Raw genomic sequence first — 18,944 nt, 5'->3', positions numbered from 1 at the left:
GCAACCAGGTAATACACGACACACATCCCTACGCGATTCTGGACGAGCCAGATATCGGGAGCACCTGGTCCCGGGAGCCAAAACTCCATTCCCACACCCGGGAGCACCTAGTCCTGGCACACTCTGCATTGTTTCTAGCACTGTTCTTTTCTGGGTATGGATTACGTATAATTTTTGTGACCTAGTGTAACAACTTTGACAAGTTGCATGAACATTTTTCCCAAATGGAACATTAATTTCGAGATATTCCTAGCTTATTGTCTTATTCCATAAGATGTTAAAAAAATAATTATAAATTATCATTATTGGAAAAAATTGGAAGAAAATAATCCTGTGTTTTAGAAAATTATTAAAAAAAACTGTGCCAAAAAATGGTTTACTCTGCATAATATTATTTCTAGCCGAATAGAGAGAGAGAGAGAGAGAGAGAGAGGGCGTGGTCGGCAGGATTCGAACCTGCGCGGGCAAAGCCCACATGATTTCTAGTCATGCCCGATAACCACTCCGGCACGACCACATTGATGCTACAGTTTGAACTTAAGCTTTCGTAAGTAATGGTGGAACGAATACAAAAGGTACAGGGCTTCAGTTGCTTCTTCGTTGATTATGCTAATACGTAAGACGAATTCTTAATCTTCTTGCTCCGGTTGTTGTAACTATCTTATTCTTGCGAGGGAACCGCTCTGTCTTATTCTTGCGTGTCACTTACATGGTTCCGTCGATAGCTTCCACGCTTCTGCATGACACCTACATCTTGCGTTTCCTAGTACTCCAGTTGCATGCACACGAAGGAAGCTCGCCTGAAGCTTCGTGGATCGATTCCGACGCCCCGCCCGCGAAATCGCCGGCTTTAATCACGCTGCAGGCTGCACCCTACCACGCTAACACGACAGACTAGTAGATCTAACCTCTGACCCGTCGATCAATCACCCACTCCGTGGCTCGGAGACTCGCCAGCGTCCAATCTCCGGATCCATCGAAATCCACCAACAGCCGTAACGAGAGGGACGCACACATGCGCTCGTCAAATCGGAGAGAAACCCGGGGTGATGGATAAGAGTCCTGCCGGTGTCCGGGCGGCTCGTCGTCGACGACGGCCTCGTCTGCTTTGTCGGGTGCCGTCTTGCCACACTGGTACCGTCGCGAGCCTGCGGACTGGTCTGTCGAATCATGCATGGCCGGAGGATGGCGGCAAGTCGGCAAAACTGCGGAATGGGTCGCCCCCACGGCGCTGCGACGGTTTTCTTTGTCCTGTCGTCTCTGGCGGGGCTCGGCGGGGGGGCCGGCCGGGCACGGCGTCTTGCGCCGGTGGTGGCCATGCTGCCAATCAGACGGGGTGTCAAGTACCTCGAAGTAAAATATACGGTACTGGTCTCTGTTAACTGCATCGGCGATCAATGATTGGAGGAATGGAACTATTGCCGGGGGGTCCTGCCTGATGTGACGTGACGCATGAGATTGAGAGGTGCCCATGTTGGATTTGGTACCATCTTTCAAGGCTAGTAGGAGTGCAGGACTAGATTATCTTGTGCTCCTAGTATAGTGTAATATGCTTACTGATAATCCCACGCGACAGCCAACGTCACTGCACTTGCACTTATTTCAAACGATTTCCGCAAGTACGGAACTGCTCTCGCCGGCCAGCCGAGAGTGAAAGCGGCGGAGCGACGGTGAGATCCGCCGTGGCCTGTAGTTAACGAACGGATATCAGCAGTGGCATGGGAGCACTGCACAGGAGGATCTCACAACAGGAGATGCTATTGCTGTGCCGCGCCATCAGGCCAGGGTGGGTGCCTCGTTGAATTGGATCCATCACGCCGATGCTCTCTAGCCACCGTGATGTGAGGGACGCCCTGGAGGCCTGAGCACGACCACGCACGGAAGTTCAGCAGCGACGAGAGCGTCCGGCCAACGCAAACCCTGCACACCCCAGTTGTGAGAAGATTCGATCACTCATTCGAGCCATTATATCCTGTTCTTTCCAACGACTTCCTCCGTCGCGTACGACGCAGGCCGACCACCCACGGATTTTGTATAGGGAATGTTGTTTTCCCCGGGCAGTTGCCACAGTCCGGCAACAGGCGCGCCACGACGTGTCCCGCGTCCACACCGTACCAACGCCACTCCCCGCTGCTCTGCCGCCCGCCCACGCTTCGCTGCTTTTCTCCACACGCCACGCCCGCCGGCCGTCCTGCCCATCCTCTGCTCCCTATCTCTCTTGCTCTCTCTCTCGGCCTCTCTCTGCCCGCGCGCGCTCTCTTTCGGACTCTAGCTCGTGCGCAATGGCATCAGCGGGAGGGGGCGGCATTGACGGCGCAGCGGGGACGACGACCAAGAAGAAGAAGAGAATCTCCGACTGCCTCGTCGACAGCGACGGCGGGGACGAGGTGGCGGGGGAGGACGCCATGCCGCCCTCGCCGCCTTCCCCCGGGACGCCGCGGCTGCGCATCCCGATGTTCACCTGCGCGCGGCTTCGGTTCGTCAGGCTCGGCAGGAAAGGCGGCGCCGGACGGAAGGATCAGGTCGCCGCCGAGAAGAGCGAGGCCGCGTCGACCGACTCCTCAGGTGCGTGCGCTCGTTGGTGGTTTCAGTCTCATTACAGCTAGCCTCTGTCTGCTCAATCATTGAAAACTTTGCGTGTCATTGCGTCGTCGCGTACGTGCAGCAGCAGGATGGAAAGCGGCGAGCAGCGGCGCGTCGTCGACGGAAACGGCCGGCATGGGGCTGAGCCTGCTGTTCCTCCTCGCCAAGACCTGCGTCGAGCTCAACAAGATGGCCGAGGTGCGCGCGGAGATGGAGGTGCTCCTGCGGGAGATGAGGGACCAGCTGGTGGTCAGGACGACCAAGGTCGCCACGACGACTGATTCGCCGTGCCAGTGCCAGGCTTCGTCCAGTACGCGCACGGACGGCCAAGACGCCGGCGCCACCTCTTCGTCTTCTCCCGAACCGGCGCGTCGCCGCCATTTCCGTCGTGATAGGCGTGCTGGACGGAAACGGAGAGACGGGCCGTTCTACGCCCTGACAGGAAACCCGCTGTTCGACCTCGAGCGAGAGCCGTGTGGCCGCGCTGCCGCCTCCTCGTCTGCCATGGAGACCGCGAGCGGCGCGAGCGAGACGTCGTCTGAAGTGGAGGACCCATCGAGCTCCATGGCCGTGGATGTCGCTGGGGCGCAGTTGCAGCTCAACTGCCGCACCGAGCAAGGAACACCCGAGGTTTGATTGAATGATTGCTTCCTCTCATGAATACATCGAGTTCTGCACTTTTGGTCATGATGTTGCGTAGTAGCAGTTAACTGAAGGCAAATAATTGCGTGTTGTCTTTCTGAGTGCAGTCGTCGTCGGACGGGGAGTCGTTCATCGAGCTGGACGGGGGATTCGGAGCCGGAGCCGGTAGAGGCGGGTACAGTGCGAGGCGGTGGCGAGATTCAGAGGACGGACAGGAGGAGGCGGAGGAGGAGCGCGGCGACGAGGGGGTGCCGGCGCTCGAGCTGGAGAGGCGGCTGCAGGAGCTCCTGCACCGGAGGAGCCGGGAGCGGATCGAGGAGCTGGAGGCGTCGCTGCGGCACGCGGAGAGGAAGGTGATGGAGAAGGAGATGGAGGCGCGGCTGTGGAAGGACACCGCCAAGCTCGCGCTGCAGCCGGGCACGCGCGGCGGTACGGGGCAGTGATCCATATCGACCGTACGTAGTACGTACCTCGTGCGGCAGTGATTAGTGAATCCGGTGCATTTCCGAATCTAGGCGAGAGCCCGAACGTGCTTTGTACATGCTGCACACGTGCACGGGTAAACGGGAAAAGCTTAGGTCCAGTTAGACTCCTGGCTGGCTGATGATGTACATACTTGGTGCTGGCGGGTATACTGCAGAAAGGTCTTTTGAAGAACTTTTTGTTTATTTCAGCTAAGCGCTGATCAACAATTACTTATTTTTTTAGTTTGCTTATGTGACATAACGTGTATCACTGGTGTCGTGGAATTGTCACGGCAGATGTCCTAGCGAAAGGACTTAGTCGTGGAGCCATCGCAACTAGGAAGAAGGAAGGGATTAATCGGGACAAAGGACACGGGGTTTATATTGGTTCGGCCTCTTACGGTGAAGGTAAAAGCCTACGATCCAGTTTTGAGTTGGATTGCTTATGTCTCGATAACGAGGGAGCGAATCCGCTTGACCTAGCTCTCGATTTGTGGTTACTTGCCCTGAACCGCCGCCGGGTCGTCCCTTTATATACAGAGGTCGACGCCCAGCGGCTCATAGAGTCCCGGCCGGCTCATAAACAGTGTCCGGCTCGGTTTCTCTCTATTCCTGCCTTATAGTACAAGTTTACACATATATGGCGGTTTATCTCTACGGGCCTTAAGTCGCCCTTTGGGCCTTGGGCCCTTAACTAACCCATCATCTCCAGGAGTGGTCTTGGGCTTCATGAATCGTCTTAAGTATGACCCGGCGCCTCCTGGCGGGTCATACTAATAATTATATCCCCAACAACTGGAGACATGTTTGGTTTACAAGTGTTATTATCATGCCTAACCTTAGTCATGCCACAACATGTTAGGCAGATGTTTGGTTCATTGTCACAGTTGTGGGCTGCGAGACTTTTGTAGCCGTATGGTCTACATATCATAGGCTTAGTTTTGCCAAATCTTGTCACATTTATGATGGTCATTTTGTTCGTCACAATTTGGGTGGCAGCCACGGATTGCCTAAGGTTTAGTTGTGACAGGGTTCATCATGAACCAAACAGGCCCTAGATTCCCAATTGCTATGTAGCGCATGTGCATTTTTTTCTTCTAGCGGAGCCGCATGAACAGGAGACACATGCATATCTCCTCACCCAAGCAACATAGTATATTCGAAATTACCAAATGTACAAACAAAATAGGTGACATCAATGCCATGCAAAATAATAGCAGACTTTCAAGAATGCAATGCACTACGATGGAAACCAATTGACCAAATGAAAATCCGCATTCATCCTTGTGTTCCTCGCGATGAGATCTCTGCCGAGTTAGAGCATACACCTCGGGGGGGGGGGGGAATAGGACTGGTCATCTATCTCTGAATCCTCCTCTGATGAGCTATCCGTAACCAGCGAGATATGCGCTTCGTCAGATAGCATAGTTTGCTCTGAAGACCTTGTTTTTACTCTAAAAATTTTCATCACCGTGTCAAATGGCTGATGCACACGAAGAGTAGTTGAATGTACTAACATTGTTGACAAATGTAATATGTAACGAAAAAAAGGATGGCCTGATATAATTCACATATAAGATGACTGGCTAAGCAGGATGGCATTGCAAAATTCACATATATGATGCCTGGCCAAACAAGATGGCATTGCATAATTCACATAAACGATGAATAAACTAAACAGATGGAATTCACACAAAGCATGTCTAAACTAAGTAGTTGACATATTTGATGTATAAAGTAAGCAATGCAAGGCACCATATGCATGATATAACCAACATCAGCATGCCAAGTTAGAGCGAAGACCTCAGGGGGTAAATAGGAGTGGTCTTCTCCTTCTGAATCCCCCTCAGAACAGATATCTTCCTCTCGATTACAATCCGAAATGGGTGGAGGCGGGGCTACCTTTGCGCCACCTTTGCGCCTATCATGGAGCGACGTCTGCATGAAATTTTATTTCCACACAAGGCTCGTCTCTTTTGCTCTACATGTTCAGTTCCATTGTGTACAATAACTGACATGTATAGGAATAAAACATAGTGAGATTATGTAAGGAGTGCATGCAGAAATCCAGAGTGATGGTAGCAACCTGTGGATAGACCCAAAACCAATGATAGCAGGCAGATAATGGCTTCAGTTAAAAAATACAGATAATGGCTTCTTTACTGTTTGTTTCCCACCCAACATGAAACTCATAGTAGACACCAGAGATTAACCAGATAGTAGATTGATACTATTGATTGCGGCCCCGATATGTACCCCGCAACCATTTAAAAACTCAAGTTTGACCATTAGTTTGGAGCTGAGTCTAATCGGTGAACAGGACGATAAAGTAGCATGTAATATTAAGTGATGCATAACGTAAGCAGACATGAAAGAGTGCGACCTCTCTTGCAGACCCGTGTAGTCCTCGAGGTCATCTGCTCAGTTGATGATGGTAATGCAGTTGTCATGGCTGCCGGCGGCGGGGAAGAAGATCTGAGGCGGCGATCTGGAGGCCGGATCCCTGCTGTGCTGGACCCTTCTGTCGTTGGAGCAGCTGAGCTTGGGTGGATGACGGGGCAACAGGAGCGGGACAAATCACACAAGGTTTTCTTTGACAACTATCTCTAAGAGAAGTAATTCTGTAAGGGCTCGTTTGCATTGGAGGATTCTAACAACGCAGGGATAGGAAATACACAGTAATAGGATAGGAATGCACATGCAAAACAGAGAATTTAAAAACATAGGATTTCTGCCAATCTGGGTGTTTGGTTCACAAGAATTGGAAGATCAGAGGATGCAAAGAAGCATGGCGAGATTAAGTCAAACCACAAGAAAATGTACGGTTATAATGCTATTATGCTACTATCTCTTAGTCTTGTCCTTCATGAATAGGAATTTGAAAAGGAGGACAAGTGGAAATTAAAATTCGTACGGTTTTTCTTTCAACGAGACACTAAAGGAACAAATCCTACAGTTTTCCTTTGCTCCATTCCTTTGAACCAAATGCATGAATAGTAGTACCATAGGAAACTTTCCAATTCCTATGTCTTTCCTTCACTTTTCCTTTCAAGCACTGGCGATTCTAGTGGGCAGGCTTGAGCAAGGAAAAGCTACACTCAAAAAATGTTTTTGTGCTACTTGCCTACTTCTACTACTTTGGACCCAGGCCACTGCCGTACTAGCTCAACTCCCAGGCCCATCGTCAAATGCACAGCTCAAACACACAGAGATAAATAATGATGGCGTTCAAGAGAGTCCACCATGGATACCTAAGTTGCCTGGTACCTCACTGCTTGTCATATAGTAGGAGAAACTAATCATATTTCACGTTACTGCGTGTGCTCAGTGGACAATATATATAACATGTAGAGTAAAAAAAGAGATGCAAAAGTGTACAACCTCTTTGGCGAAGCCATGTCGATCTCAGCGTGATTGGGTTGGTCGGTGAGGATGATCCGGCTGACTTGACTGTCGGAGGAGGGGAAGAAGATCTTAGGAATCTTGAGATGGAGCCCGGGGTACTGCTCCGCGGTGATGGAGGGTTTCGTCGTTGGAGCAGCTCCGGTGAGTTGTACGACGCCGAGGCTGAAGCAGGACAGGAGAGACAACGTTAACCTGAGTGGAATTCTAATAGCATCTCCAATAGATGACGTAAAATACATAACCACAAAGTGCTAGATGTAAAATAGTTCAGCCGCTCATCTCTGAACTTAACTGTCGAAACTGAATTTAACTGTCGAAACTGAACTTAACTGTCGAAACTAAATTTTGCTGTCGAAACTGAATTTTACTGTCGAAACTGAACGCACTAGCTAGTAGCAGAAAAGCAGTAGCAGCAGCAGCAGTGCGTGCGAGAGCCGGTCGACTAAATTTTTCATCTCTGGTCAGTCGATTTTCCAGCCGTTGGATACGAAATCAAGGGCCTGCAGTTCAACTTCAACCTCCACCCCCCTGAGCCGCCAGCCACCACCGACTAAACCGCCGCACGCCGCCGCCCGTGGCCGGCAGTGCGCTGCCCCGCCCGCCCCGAAACCAATCCCCACCGCTGGTCCGCCGTCGCCCCGGCCATCCCTCTAGGCCCCCCCTTGCCGAGCTTTTTCTTTGGCGTTCCCCACGCCACTGCCCCACCATCGTCAGCGACCACCGCCCCCACCCTGAATCCTAAGATAGATAGTGGGGTACCTCTCCGGCGAGCCCCCCTCCCCGCTGCGGCCGGTTCTTCCTTAACTCCGGCGAGCCCCCCACCCCCTGAAAATTGACTGACCCAAAAGTTGATTCAGTCGACTGAAGTGTAGCTAAATCGGAGCAGCATCGCAAGCAAGAGCAAGAGCGAGAGCAGCAGCGCGAGCAAGAGCAGACCAAGCAGGGGACCAAGAGCAAGAGCAGAGCAGCAGCGCGAGCGAGAGCTAAAGCAGCAACATCTCCTACTGATGTGGACGTCGCCGCCGAGGGAGCGACGCCGTGGAGGAAGTGGCCGGCGACGCTGCCATGGATGGAGCCGCGCCGTGTCGGCTCGGGACCGAGCGCCGGCAGCACCGTGAGATCGAATCAATAAGAAAATGCGGCGATTAGTGTACAACCTCTTTGGTGGCGCCGATTAGGCCTCAGCTTCATCCGAGGAAACGGTGATGATGATGCTCTTCCAGTGGTGCAGGTGAAGACGGTGGTGTGGGAATGGAGGTGGCGCGAAAGACGAGGGGAACATCGGGGCATCTCCTTGGAGGTGGAGGACGGGGTGGCTGAACCGGCGGGACGACGAGATTGACGATGGATCCTCATCCGGTACGGTAGATTAGGGACGTCGAGGTGTTGCTGTGGACGATGTCGTCGGGGAAGAGGCTCCGGCTGGGTGGCGGACAGAGGAGGGTGTGGGGCTTCGCGGGTTTTCGCGGCCTCGGTGTACGAATGGGTGGGCGGATGGGATGGGAGTGGGGAACCATGGCTTAGGGACGCGCTTGTCTGAAATGTGGGGTAAGTTACGAAATTACCCCCACCGATTTGAGCTAGGCGGTTCTTTCGGTTCAGGGGTATCACGGGCATTTCGTGTGTCGGGATTTCACAGGAGGTGGGAGTTTTCGCGCGCGTTGTAATTTTGGAATAGCAAGGCGCAGGTTGAGATGGAGGGAGTTGTCGGAGCACAACGAGACAAAGATATATCTTAAATATTTCTGGGTAACAAGGCGCTGGTTGAAATTTCCGGACAAGCCCAACGTGTACTGTACCAAATCAATTCGCACTTCCGTCGACGAAAAAACAAAAAGAAATCAATTCGCAGCACACAAGAGAGTCTAGTCCCACGTACTGTACCAAATCAATTCGCACTACAAATGTCATTCAAAACTTTGAATTCATGTTATGTTCAATTAAAATATTTCGCTGTGTGTATAATGCATGCAACCTGCTACTCAAATGAACGTTTTAGTGCATTCCAAACGTATATACTACCGCCTCAATATGAACTAAATTTGAATTCGTTTCTCTATTTGAATAAGATCTACAATGATGATTGTTGAGAAGTCAAACCATTTGAATCCGTTTCTCTATTTTAATAAGATCTACAATCATCATTATTGTCAAGTTAAACCATCGTTTGTGTATTATCTTCACAGCACACCACATGATTACTCTCGAGTTAGATATGAACTATGTGTACTATATGAACTCGAACTCGGTTTTTTGAATCCACTTTATGTTGATTTCAAATCACAGTACATTTCAAGCTCTAGCTAGATCTTCATAATCTAAACCATGTCTCATATGTATAATGTGTTTATCACATAATGTATGGTGCCCCGCCCCCCACGCCTACAAGTATTTAGATGTGAGTTGCAAACACCACACATTACCACAAATTCAAATAAAATGTGAGATTGTTCGATATATAGTATTGTTTAGATTGTTTGATATTTAGTTGTAAGCTGCAAACGCCACACATTATCACAAATTCAAATAAAATATGAGATTGTTTGATATATAGTATGGTTTAGATTGTTCGACATTTAGCTGTGAGTTACAAACGCCATGCATTATCACATTATGGTATAACATGTGCAAAACCACAACACGCGTATCACCGCTATATTCATGCATGCATATGTTTATAACACTATGATCTCCTATTCAAATATATGAATCCACTTTCATATCAAATTACGATCTTTGTTAGTCTCTTACACCCACACAATCCTCTAACCTTTGTAGCTAGCACTAACTTTCTCTCGTGCATGCACACGCCCTCCTCGCCCTCCCCCTCCCCCAGCATTCTATCCATCGCGCACATTCATTTTTTTAGGTCGTTCTCCCATAGTCTCCACAACTCCTTTCCGACACACACCGATCGATAAACCTCTCCAGCGTCTGCCTACAACATACGTACACACGCACCTTCCATCTCCTCCTTTCTGTGTCCATGCCTCGTGTCTCTCATACGGTCCCACACAGGTGTAAACTCTCGCCCCTCTTTTCATCGATCTCACAACCGCACACTCCTCCCCCTATCTAGCTAGTAGCTCGGCCTCTCGCACCACCTCCTAGCTCCATTCTCTCTGTCTATCCGTCTCGCTGGGCCTTATTTGCCTCTAACAAATGGATGTACACCGACCGATCTCCCGCTATACATATAGCTAGCTAGGTCCTTAATTATAACTCGTTTTTCCCCACGCGTCGATCGATCTACCTCATTAGTTATGTCTCTCCCTTCCTTCGACAAACAACAATTGATCTACCGATCTAGTTAGGTTTGCTTAGCGAACACATGGTTCCCCTTCATCATCCATGCATGCGTCGATTGATTTATCACGCACAGGCACACACAGAAACACATCCCCACTCTTATTGATAATATTGCAGTTCTACCCTCAATTTGTCTAGTAGGCCTCTCCCACCATCTTCGAGAAGCAACTCCATCACCCATCCAGCACTCTACCCCTCTCCCCTCCCCCCTCTCTCTCCTTTCTCTCTCTCTCTCTCTGTCCCAACCTATTTCCCGTCCATCAGTTATGTATGGATGTCGACCCATCTCCCTCAACACATAGTTGGGTCTTTCCTTCTCAACACATATACGAGTTGTTCTACCTCTTTAGTTAGGCCTCTGCCTCCCCCTCCCCCCACCCCCCCACACACACCGATACATCGAGCGCTCTAGTCATGTCTCCCTGCCACACACAAACTTGCCCTGTGCCCTCTGACGTTCTGGTAGGTCAGTCGCCCTATATCTTTGACTTGCACACACTCAATTTCGATGGCTCTCTTCATCCATCTCGCACGCACCCACTTGATCCTCTCTTCGACTCTATTGATATCTATGACCCCCCTCTCTTCTCATGGATCGCCCCCTCTGGCCCTCTCTATATGATATGGATATGCCTCTATTTCACACACATTGCATGCAAAATTTTGTTTGAGATGTCATCGACACATATTCCCACAAATACATTCACGAAATCACCCCCCCCCAAAAAAACAAAAAACACTCACGAACACATACGCCATCTGTCGGTGTGGAATGACACCTATGGGATCACAAGAATCCCTACTACGGTTACCGGGGCGCAGGGTTGTGAGAAGAGGAGGATTAGTAATCAGCACAAGGATCGTTTACCCAGGTTCGGGCCGCGAGGGTGCGTAATACCCTAGTCCTGCTTTGGTGGTTGTATTTCAGAGAGTTCTTGAGCCCTCGAACTAGCTATGGTGGGTGCGTGGTTTCAAAGGGCCGAATCCTTCTCCAGTACGCCATGGGCCTCCTTTTATAGTCGAAAGGGGCTGCCACAGTGGCACACAGGAGGTGGAAAGGCATACAGTGCTACGAGCTTATCGCTCGTATTACAGGACAAGACGCATTTAATGCGCCGCTGAGGTGTCCCCTAGCTTTATCGGGGATGGGAGCAAGGCCCGTCCCGTCCGTCGCCGCTCCTCCTCGCTTCGACACGCGCCCTGGCCAGCGATGCGTGCGGCGCCATGTAGGTAGGCAGGCAGCTGAGATGGCGCGGTGGTAGGGTCTTCACAAAGATTTGCATGCCGCCACGCAGGCGCTTGCCAATCTGGCCTGGAAGCTGCATGTTGCCACGCATGTGCCAGCCCAGCTGGTTGAGCTGGCAGCTGTATGCGAACAGCGGTGGAGACTTGGCTGGTGCGGGCCTGGCAGTGGCCCTACTGGCGTTCTCGGTGAGGGCCTTGCCGGGCAGCCCGGCAAGGGTCTTGCCGTGGCGTGCTGTCGTCCCCGGCAAGGATCTTGCCGGGGGTCTTGTGGCTCTCCTCGGCAAGGATCTTGCCGAGGACCGTTGTCTTTTAATCCTCATCTGATCTCGAATATTCCTTGGTCTTGACAAAGATCTGCATGCCACCATGGAGGTGCCTCCCGAGCCCTAGTTCCAACGTGGTTGGTTGAGTTGGAACCCGTGGGCTCGAGGGTGGCTCACTCCGCTGGTGTGGGCGAGCCGCCACGGCAAGGGTCTTATTGGGGCTGCTGAGGCTGCACCGGCAAGGGTCTTGCCGGGGGAGCCTGCATCGTCCTTCTACTTCTTTGTGTTCTTGGCCTTGGCGTTGCCTTGGCTGTCTTGGGCTTCAGTTTTACCTCGGTTCACCTCCCCTGTTCTGCTCGGTGCGGCCGTGGGCGCGGCTCCGACTGTCCATGCACAGGTAAAGGGGTACAAAGGTGCGCCCCTTCTTTTGTACACGACAGGAGCCCCCGGGCCTGGGCCACACATAAGCGTGACATGTTGTTGGGCCAGGCCCAAAACAGTGCGCGGGCAGGAGGGGCGGTTTTTACCGCGGTAATTTCCTGTCTGCTGCGCTTCCCCATGACCCGCGTTGAATGCGCGATGTGGAGGGGTGTGTATGTGACGTGGGCGGCATGCATGGGGCGGTTTTCGCAGGCATGCGTCACGTCGCGATATAGGGGCGGCTCGCGCCTTCCCCATGAAGAGGGAAAGGCGTAAAGGCGTGGCCCATTTACTGAATGGGGCTGGGTCACGGTCTTCAAGGTGTCCACACCCCACGATCACGGGGTGGGGAGAGGTCGCTTCACCCGTCCCCTAGGTTCTGCACGTTCGCCACGCGTCCTCCATGCGCTTGGGGTGGCAAGTGGTGGAGACGGGAAACCGGGTCGTCGCTGGTTGGGGCAGCGGGTCGGTCCTGATTCCCTGTGCCTCCGGTGGCTGGATTGGCCGAGCGGGGCGGCCGAGCCCCGACCCCGCTGAGGGAGTCCTGGATTAGGGGGTCCTCGGATAGCCGGACTGTATCCTTTGGCCGGACTGTTGGACTATGAAGATACAAGATTGAAGACTTCAACCCGTGTCCGGATGGGACTCTCCTTGGCGTGGAAGGCAAGCTTGGCAATACGGAGATGTAGATCTCCTCCCTTGTAACCGACTCTGTGTAACCCTAGCCCCCTCCGGTGTCTATATAAACCGGAGGGTTTAGTCCGTAGGACAACAACAATCATACCATAGGCTAGGTTCTAGGGTTTAGCCTCTACAATCTCATGGTAGATCAACTCTTGTAATACTCATATCATCAAGATCAATCAAGCAGGAAATAGGGTATTACCTCCATCGAGAGGGCCCGAACCTGGGTAAACATCGTGTCCCCCGCCTCATGTTACCATCCGCCTTAGACGCACAGTTCGGGACCCCCTACCCGAGATCTGCCGGTTTTGACACCGACATTGGTGCTTTCATTGAGAGTTCCACTGTGCCATCACCGTAAGGCTAGATGGCTCCTTCGATCATCGGCAACGATGCGATCCAGGGTGAGGTTTTCCTCCCCGGACAGATCTTCGTATTCGGCGGCTTCGTTATGTGGGCCAACTCGCTTGGCCATCTGGAGCAGATCGAGAGCTACGCCCCTGGCCATCAGGTCAGGTTTGGAAACTTGAACTATACTGCCGACATCCACGGAGACTTGATCTTTTACAGATTCGAGCCCATGTCAGGTGCGCCCGACAATCACGACAGGTATGACTTAGCCCTGCCAACGGACAGTGTTCGGGAGATCCCACCTGCAGCTACTCCGGCCCTCGATCCGGAGCAGATTACGCCATCCGAGGACGGGTGGATAGACCCCGCCACGGAGGCCGCACACTCAGCGGCGATAGAGCCGAATACTGCCTTCAGCTCTTATGAGACCCGTGTTTTCGGACATTTGGATTCGTCCCCAGCTACGGGCTCTGAACCACCTGCGTCCGTGCCTATCGAATCTGATTGGGCACCGATCATGGAGTTTTCCTCCGTGGATATCTTCCAGCACTCACCACTAGGTGATGTGCTAAACTCATTGAGGTCTCTCGCCTTGTCAGGAGACCCTTGGTCGAACTATGTCCGGCTAGAATGGGAAGCGGACGACGAAGAAATTCGTTCCCCACCCACCACCCACTTAATAGCCACTGTCGACGATTTAACCGACATGCTCGATTTCGACTCCAAAGACATCGACGGTATGGACGACGATGCAGGAGAGGAACAGGAACCACCGCCCACAGGGCGCTGGACAACCACTTCATCACACGATATATATGGTGGATACACCCAAAGAAAACAATGACGAGGAACGGAAGGAGGCAGCGAAGGATAGCTCCCTCGAGAAGCAACCAAAGCGACGGCGTAGGCGCCGCGACAGAACAGGATGAACCAGCAGACGGCGAACAGAGTATGAAGCCGCTGTCCGATCACGGCGACGCCGAGGATAAAGCTCATCAACCTCTCTCCGGAGAGGAAAACAGTCCGGACGACAATGCACACATCATCCCGGAAAGGCACTTGGAACAAGAGAACCTCCGTAGAAGGCTTATTGCCACCGCAAGGAGTCTGAAGAAGCAGAAGCAAAGGCTTAAGGCCGCGCAGAATATGCTCAACAGTAGATGGAACAAAGTGCTTGACACTGAAGAAAAGTATGGTGGCAGTTGCCACACAAAGAGCTATCCAAAGCGCAAGCTGTTACCCGAATTCAATGATGAGGCCTTAGAGCCCACACAGCCGAAAAATAAAACGGCCGGCCGGTCGGATCGACCACCTCGTGGCCGCGATAGGGCGGCTAACGAGGCCGCACATAAGTCAGCACACGATCCAAGCAAGGACTTGCATCAAAAGGCCGGCGTGACCAGATCCATCTACGGATCTAGGAAGCGCCCTCCAGCGCATAATCAAAACCGAACACTACAACCGTCAGAACGCCATGACACATCCAAATACAGGGGTGCCGCGCACCCCCTATGTTTCACCGATGAGGTGTTGGATCACGAATTTCCAGAGGGATTCAAACCCGTGAACATAGAGGCGTACGACGGAACGACAGACCCTGGGGTCTGGATTGAGGACTTCATCCTCCATATCCATATGGCTCACGGAGACGATCTCCACGCCATCAATACTTGCCCCTCAAGTTGAAAGGACCAGCTCGGCACTGGCTGAAGAGCCTCCCCGAAAATTCAATTGGAAGTTGGGAGGAGTTTGAGGATGCTTTTAGGGCTAACTTTCAAGGGACCTATGTCCGACCTCCGGATGCAGATGATTTAAGTCATATAATTCAACAGCCCGGAGAGTCAGTCCGAAAGCTTTGGAACAGATTTCTCACTAAGAAGAATCAAATCATCGACTGCCCGGACGCCGAAGCCTTAGCAGCTTTCAAACACAGCGTCCGAGACGAATGGCTCGCCAGACACCTCGGCCAAGAAAAGCCAAGAACAATGGCAGCCCTAACAAGCCTCATGACCCGCTTTTGCGCGGGCGAAGATAGCTGGCTAGCACGTAGTAGCACCAGCGACCCAGGCACATCTGAAGTCAGGGATGGTAATGGAAAACCACGACGCAGTAAAAGCAAGCGTCGAAATAACGAAGACAGCCCAGACAACACGGCGGTAAACGCCGGATTTAGGGGCTCTCAACCCGGTCAGCGGAAAAAGCCTTTCAAAGGCAACAGAGATGGACCGTCCAGCCTAAACAAGATTCTAGACAAATTATGTCAGATTCATGGCACCTCCGATAAACCTGCAAATCACACCCACAGAGAATGTTGGGTCTTCAAGCAGGCCGGCAAGTTAAACGCCGAACACAAGGGGAGGGATACACCAAGTGAAGACGAGGATGAGCCTCGCCAGCAAAGCACTGGGGGACAGAAAAAATTCCCACCAGAGGTCAAAACAGTGAACATTATTCATGTAACAAAAAGAAGAAGCAAACATGCACTCCGAGGCATACACGCCGTAGAGCCCGTCACCCCTAAGTCCAACCCTTGGTCGGCCTGCCCGATCACTTTTGATCGCAGGGATCACCTGACAAGTATCCGGCACAGAGGACTGGCTGCCTTGGTGCTAGACCCAATTATCGACGGATACCATCTCACCCAAGTCCTCATGGATGGCGGCAGTAGTCTTAATCTGATATATCAGGACACAGTCCGCAAAATGGGGATAGACCCGACAAGAATCAGCCAAAGCAATACTACCTTTGAAGGAGTAATACTAGGCCCAGAGGCCCGCTGTACGGGCTCTCTAGTATTAGAGGTTGTATTCGGTTCTCCTGAAAACTTCCGAAGTGAAAAGTTAACCTTCGACATCGCTCCATTCCGAAGCGGCTATCAAGCACTACTCGGAAGAACAGCTTTCGCTCGTTTTAATGCAATACCGCATTACTCTTCTCTTAAGCTTAAGATGCCCGGTCCACGTGGCATCATCACAATTAACGGAAATGTTGAGCGTTCCTTGCGCGCGGAAGAACGTGTGGCGGCTTTAGCAGCCGAACACTAAACGGCCTCTCCAACCAGAATAAATGATCGGTCGTCAAGACCGCGGACATGACTAGACGAGTCCGGCGCATCACTAGCTGTAACAACTTAGATAAACCTGAGATTGGTTTGATGGATATACCCCCATAGGCGGTACCAGGGGCTTCCCGCATGTAAAAAGGACTACAGTTCGGCTTGACCTTACTTATCTTGAATTTTAATGGTTTATTAAGAATAACCAATTTTTCGCACGACAACTTTCACTTAAGTTCTTCTCTTTTGCAGATGACAATCGTGTTACACCCTTCCAGGATACGGCACAATGGAGACACAGGCGCAGACGTGCAGCAGGGCCCCGCTCAAAGGTTTCTTTTTAGATTAAGACCCTGTGTAAACCTTTTTTACTGTCTCTTGTTGCTTCACATCCTTCGGATACTCAGTATAACCGAGAGGGATGCTGACGTTATTGGCATTTCGCCACGTCAGAATAATGCACGTACCTGGACACTCGGGGTTCATTATCAAGGGCGTTACTCAGCCCGGTATATGTTGTAAAGACCGAATACCTTAGGGAGTGTTCAGCGTCGCGAGTTTGGCCTTATATGCATCAGCTCCGAATCATGTCTTTGGTCAAATGTTGGGTTTGCCCGGCTCCCGCGTTTTGCTACCTTACGTTCTGCTCTATCGGCTAAGGTGGCACCGAGAGAACTACTGTGATTGTGCCCTGGTTCATCCGGATGAGCACCTCAGTAGAGAAAGCCGAAAACTAACTGTCATGATAAAGCGCGAGCCTGGTCAACCACTCGATGACTTAGCGGAATCTTTGGGATTCCTCCGCATTAACGAAGGGCCGGTTTTCCCGGTCATGTACGTACGCGCACCGTATTTGGATAGCCGCGGAAATACCAGGGGCTATATAGTAGCCCCACTGTCAAACTCCTATGGTTAAGTGAAAGTGTTAAAGCAATATAGTCTGATTGCCTCGTTCGCCGCGCTACCACCTCCTTAATGGACCAAGACGTTGGATCAAGTGTGAAGATGCGCTTTTGCGAACACCCCCGCATTATATGCGTGGGGGCGAAAGCCGACGACTGCAAACTTTCAGTATACACACACACACACACACATACATAAACGACCGCACAGGAGGCATAATAATACTTTCAGGCAAAAGTATAAACATAGCCTTTATAATTCAAACAACATTGTTCTTACAATTGGGATACATGTCACTAGAACATGATACTCTTCGAGCACTGAGCCTCTATTAAACGAGCGCCTTCTAAGACTTCTTCAAAATAGTGCTTGGCCGATATCCGGCCTATGGCCGAACTTTGGGTTGCAATAGCGGTGGCCTCCATCTCTGCCCAGTATGTCTTGACACGGGCAAGAGCCATCCGCGCACCCTCTATGCACGCCGACCTCTTCACAGCGTCGATGTGCGGCACAGCACCAAGGAATCGTTGCACTAAGCCAAAATAACTATTCGGCCTTGGTCCCTCCGGCCAAAGATGATCCACAACAAAACTCATGGCAAGCCCGGACAACCTATGGAGCTCGGCCCACTCGGCCATTTGCTCATTTAACAGCGGCGGACGCGCCGGAGCATTGAACTGTGACCAGAACAACTTTTTTGATCTTCGAAAAACTTGGTCGCATCAGCAGCACTTGCTGCCAAATCCAGGTACACGTCCGCAGAATTCCATAATTGATCCAGAAGGGCATACTTAGGATCTCCGAACTTCATCCGCAACAAAAGGGGCTTCCCGGCCGCGATATCTCCGGCTTGACGTAGCTCCTCCTTCGCCGCTCTGATTTTAGAGCGGGCTTCCTTGGCTGCTACCGTGGCTTTCTCCAGGTCCGCCGTCTTCGTTCGGCTCTCCTTTTCAAGAAGCTCATAACGGTCGGTGGCATCTTTTAGCTCAACAGCCATCTTGGCTATTTCTCTTTGCTCTGGCAATGCGCAGCCTGTTCAGCTCTTAGCTCTTCGACCTCCTTTAGGGCGGACGCATCACTCTTCCTGGCTTGTTCCTTGGCTCGGGCAAGTTCCTTCCGAAGGGTCTCCATGGCGACAGCTCCATCTGCAGTCACAGCATATTACAGATACTAGCATCATGCTCCTCTTAATATGCGTTGATCATAGGAGAATACATACCCTGTGCCTCGTCAAGCCGCTTGTTTACAAGCACGATGTCGGCATCTGCCGCATCAAGTTGCCGCTTCAGTTCGGCAAACTCACCAGTCCGGCTAGCCACCGGACCCTCAGCCGCCTGCACGTGAAAGTGGCACGATTATTACCTAGGACTATGATCCTCTATTTGCCGTCTTTTTCGACAGCAACCAGAGTCTCAGGGGCCACTATCTGCATAGGGCACACCTAGCGTGTGCGGTACCGCCAAAAAATATATATTACTTTGCGTACCTCAAAGCCTCTCAGCAGGCTCATAAAAGCTTCATGCAACCCACTTTCGGCGGATGAAATCCTCTCAACCACCGTACCCATTAGCATACGATGCGCTTCCGAGATAGCCGCTTGCTCCAGAAGATTCATCAGTA

The 18,944-nt window shown here is 51.6% G+C and overlaps 1 protein-coding gene and 1 non-coding gene across 3 annotated transcripts; one reads left to right on the top strand and one right to left on the bottom strand.

Moving 5' to 3' along the window:
* Positions 1 to 435: 435 nt before the first annotated feature.
* Positions 436 to 517, bottom strand: TRNAS-AGA (transfer RNA serine (anticodon AGA)). Its single transcript has one exon. It is a non-coding gene; the product is annotated as a tRNA-Ser (tRNA).
* A 1,476-nt stretch (positions 518 to 1,993) lies between these two features.
* Positions 1,994 to 3,917, top strand: LOC123141327 (uncharacterized). 2 transcript variants are annotated; one of them, XM_044560504.1, is made up of 3 exons: positions 1,994 to 2,565; positions 2,669 to 3,213; positions 3,333 to 3,917. In XM_044560504.1, exons 1-3 carry the CDS (start codon positions 2,283 to 2,285, stop codon positions 3,666 to 3,668), a joined length of 1,164 nt encoding a protein of 387 aa, XP_044416439.1. In that variant the 5' UTR covers positions 1,994 to 2,282; the 3' UTR covers positions 3,669 to 3,917. The 2 variants fall into 2 exon arrangements, with proteins under 2 accessions (XP_044416439.1, XP_044416438.1); XM_044560503.1 differs by having other exon boundaries at positions 1,996 to 2,565; positions 2,666 to 3,213.
* The last annotated feature ends 15,027 nt before the right edge of the window (positions 3,918 to 18,944 follow it).

Source organism: Triticum aestivum, chromosome 6D, assembly GCF_018294505.1.
Source record: "Triticum aestivum cultivar Chinese Spring chromosome 6D, IWGSC CS RefSeq v2.1, whole genome shotgun sequence".
Classification (NCBI taxonomy): domain Eukaryota; kingdom Viridiplantae; phylum Streptophyta; class Magnoliopsida; order Poales; family Poaceae; genus Triticum; species Triticum aestivum.
Note: the sequence above shows the minus strand (reverse complement) of the source record. Positions and strands in the feature narration are given on the sequence as shown.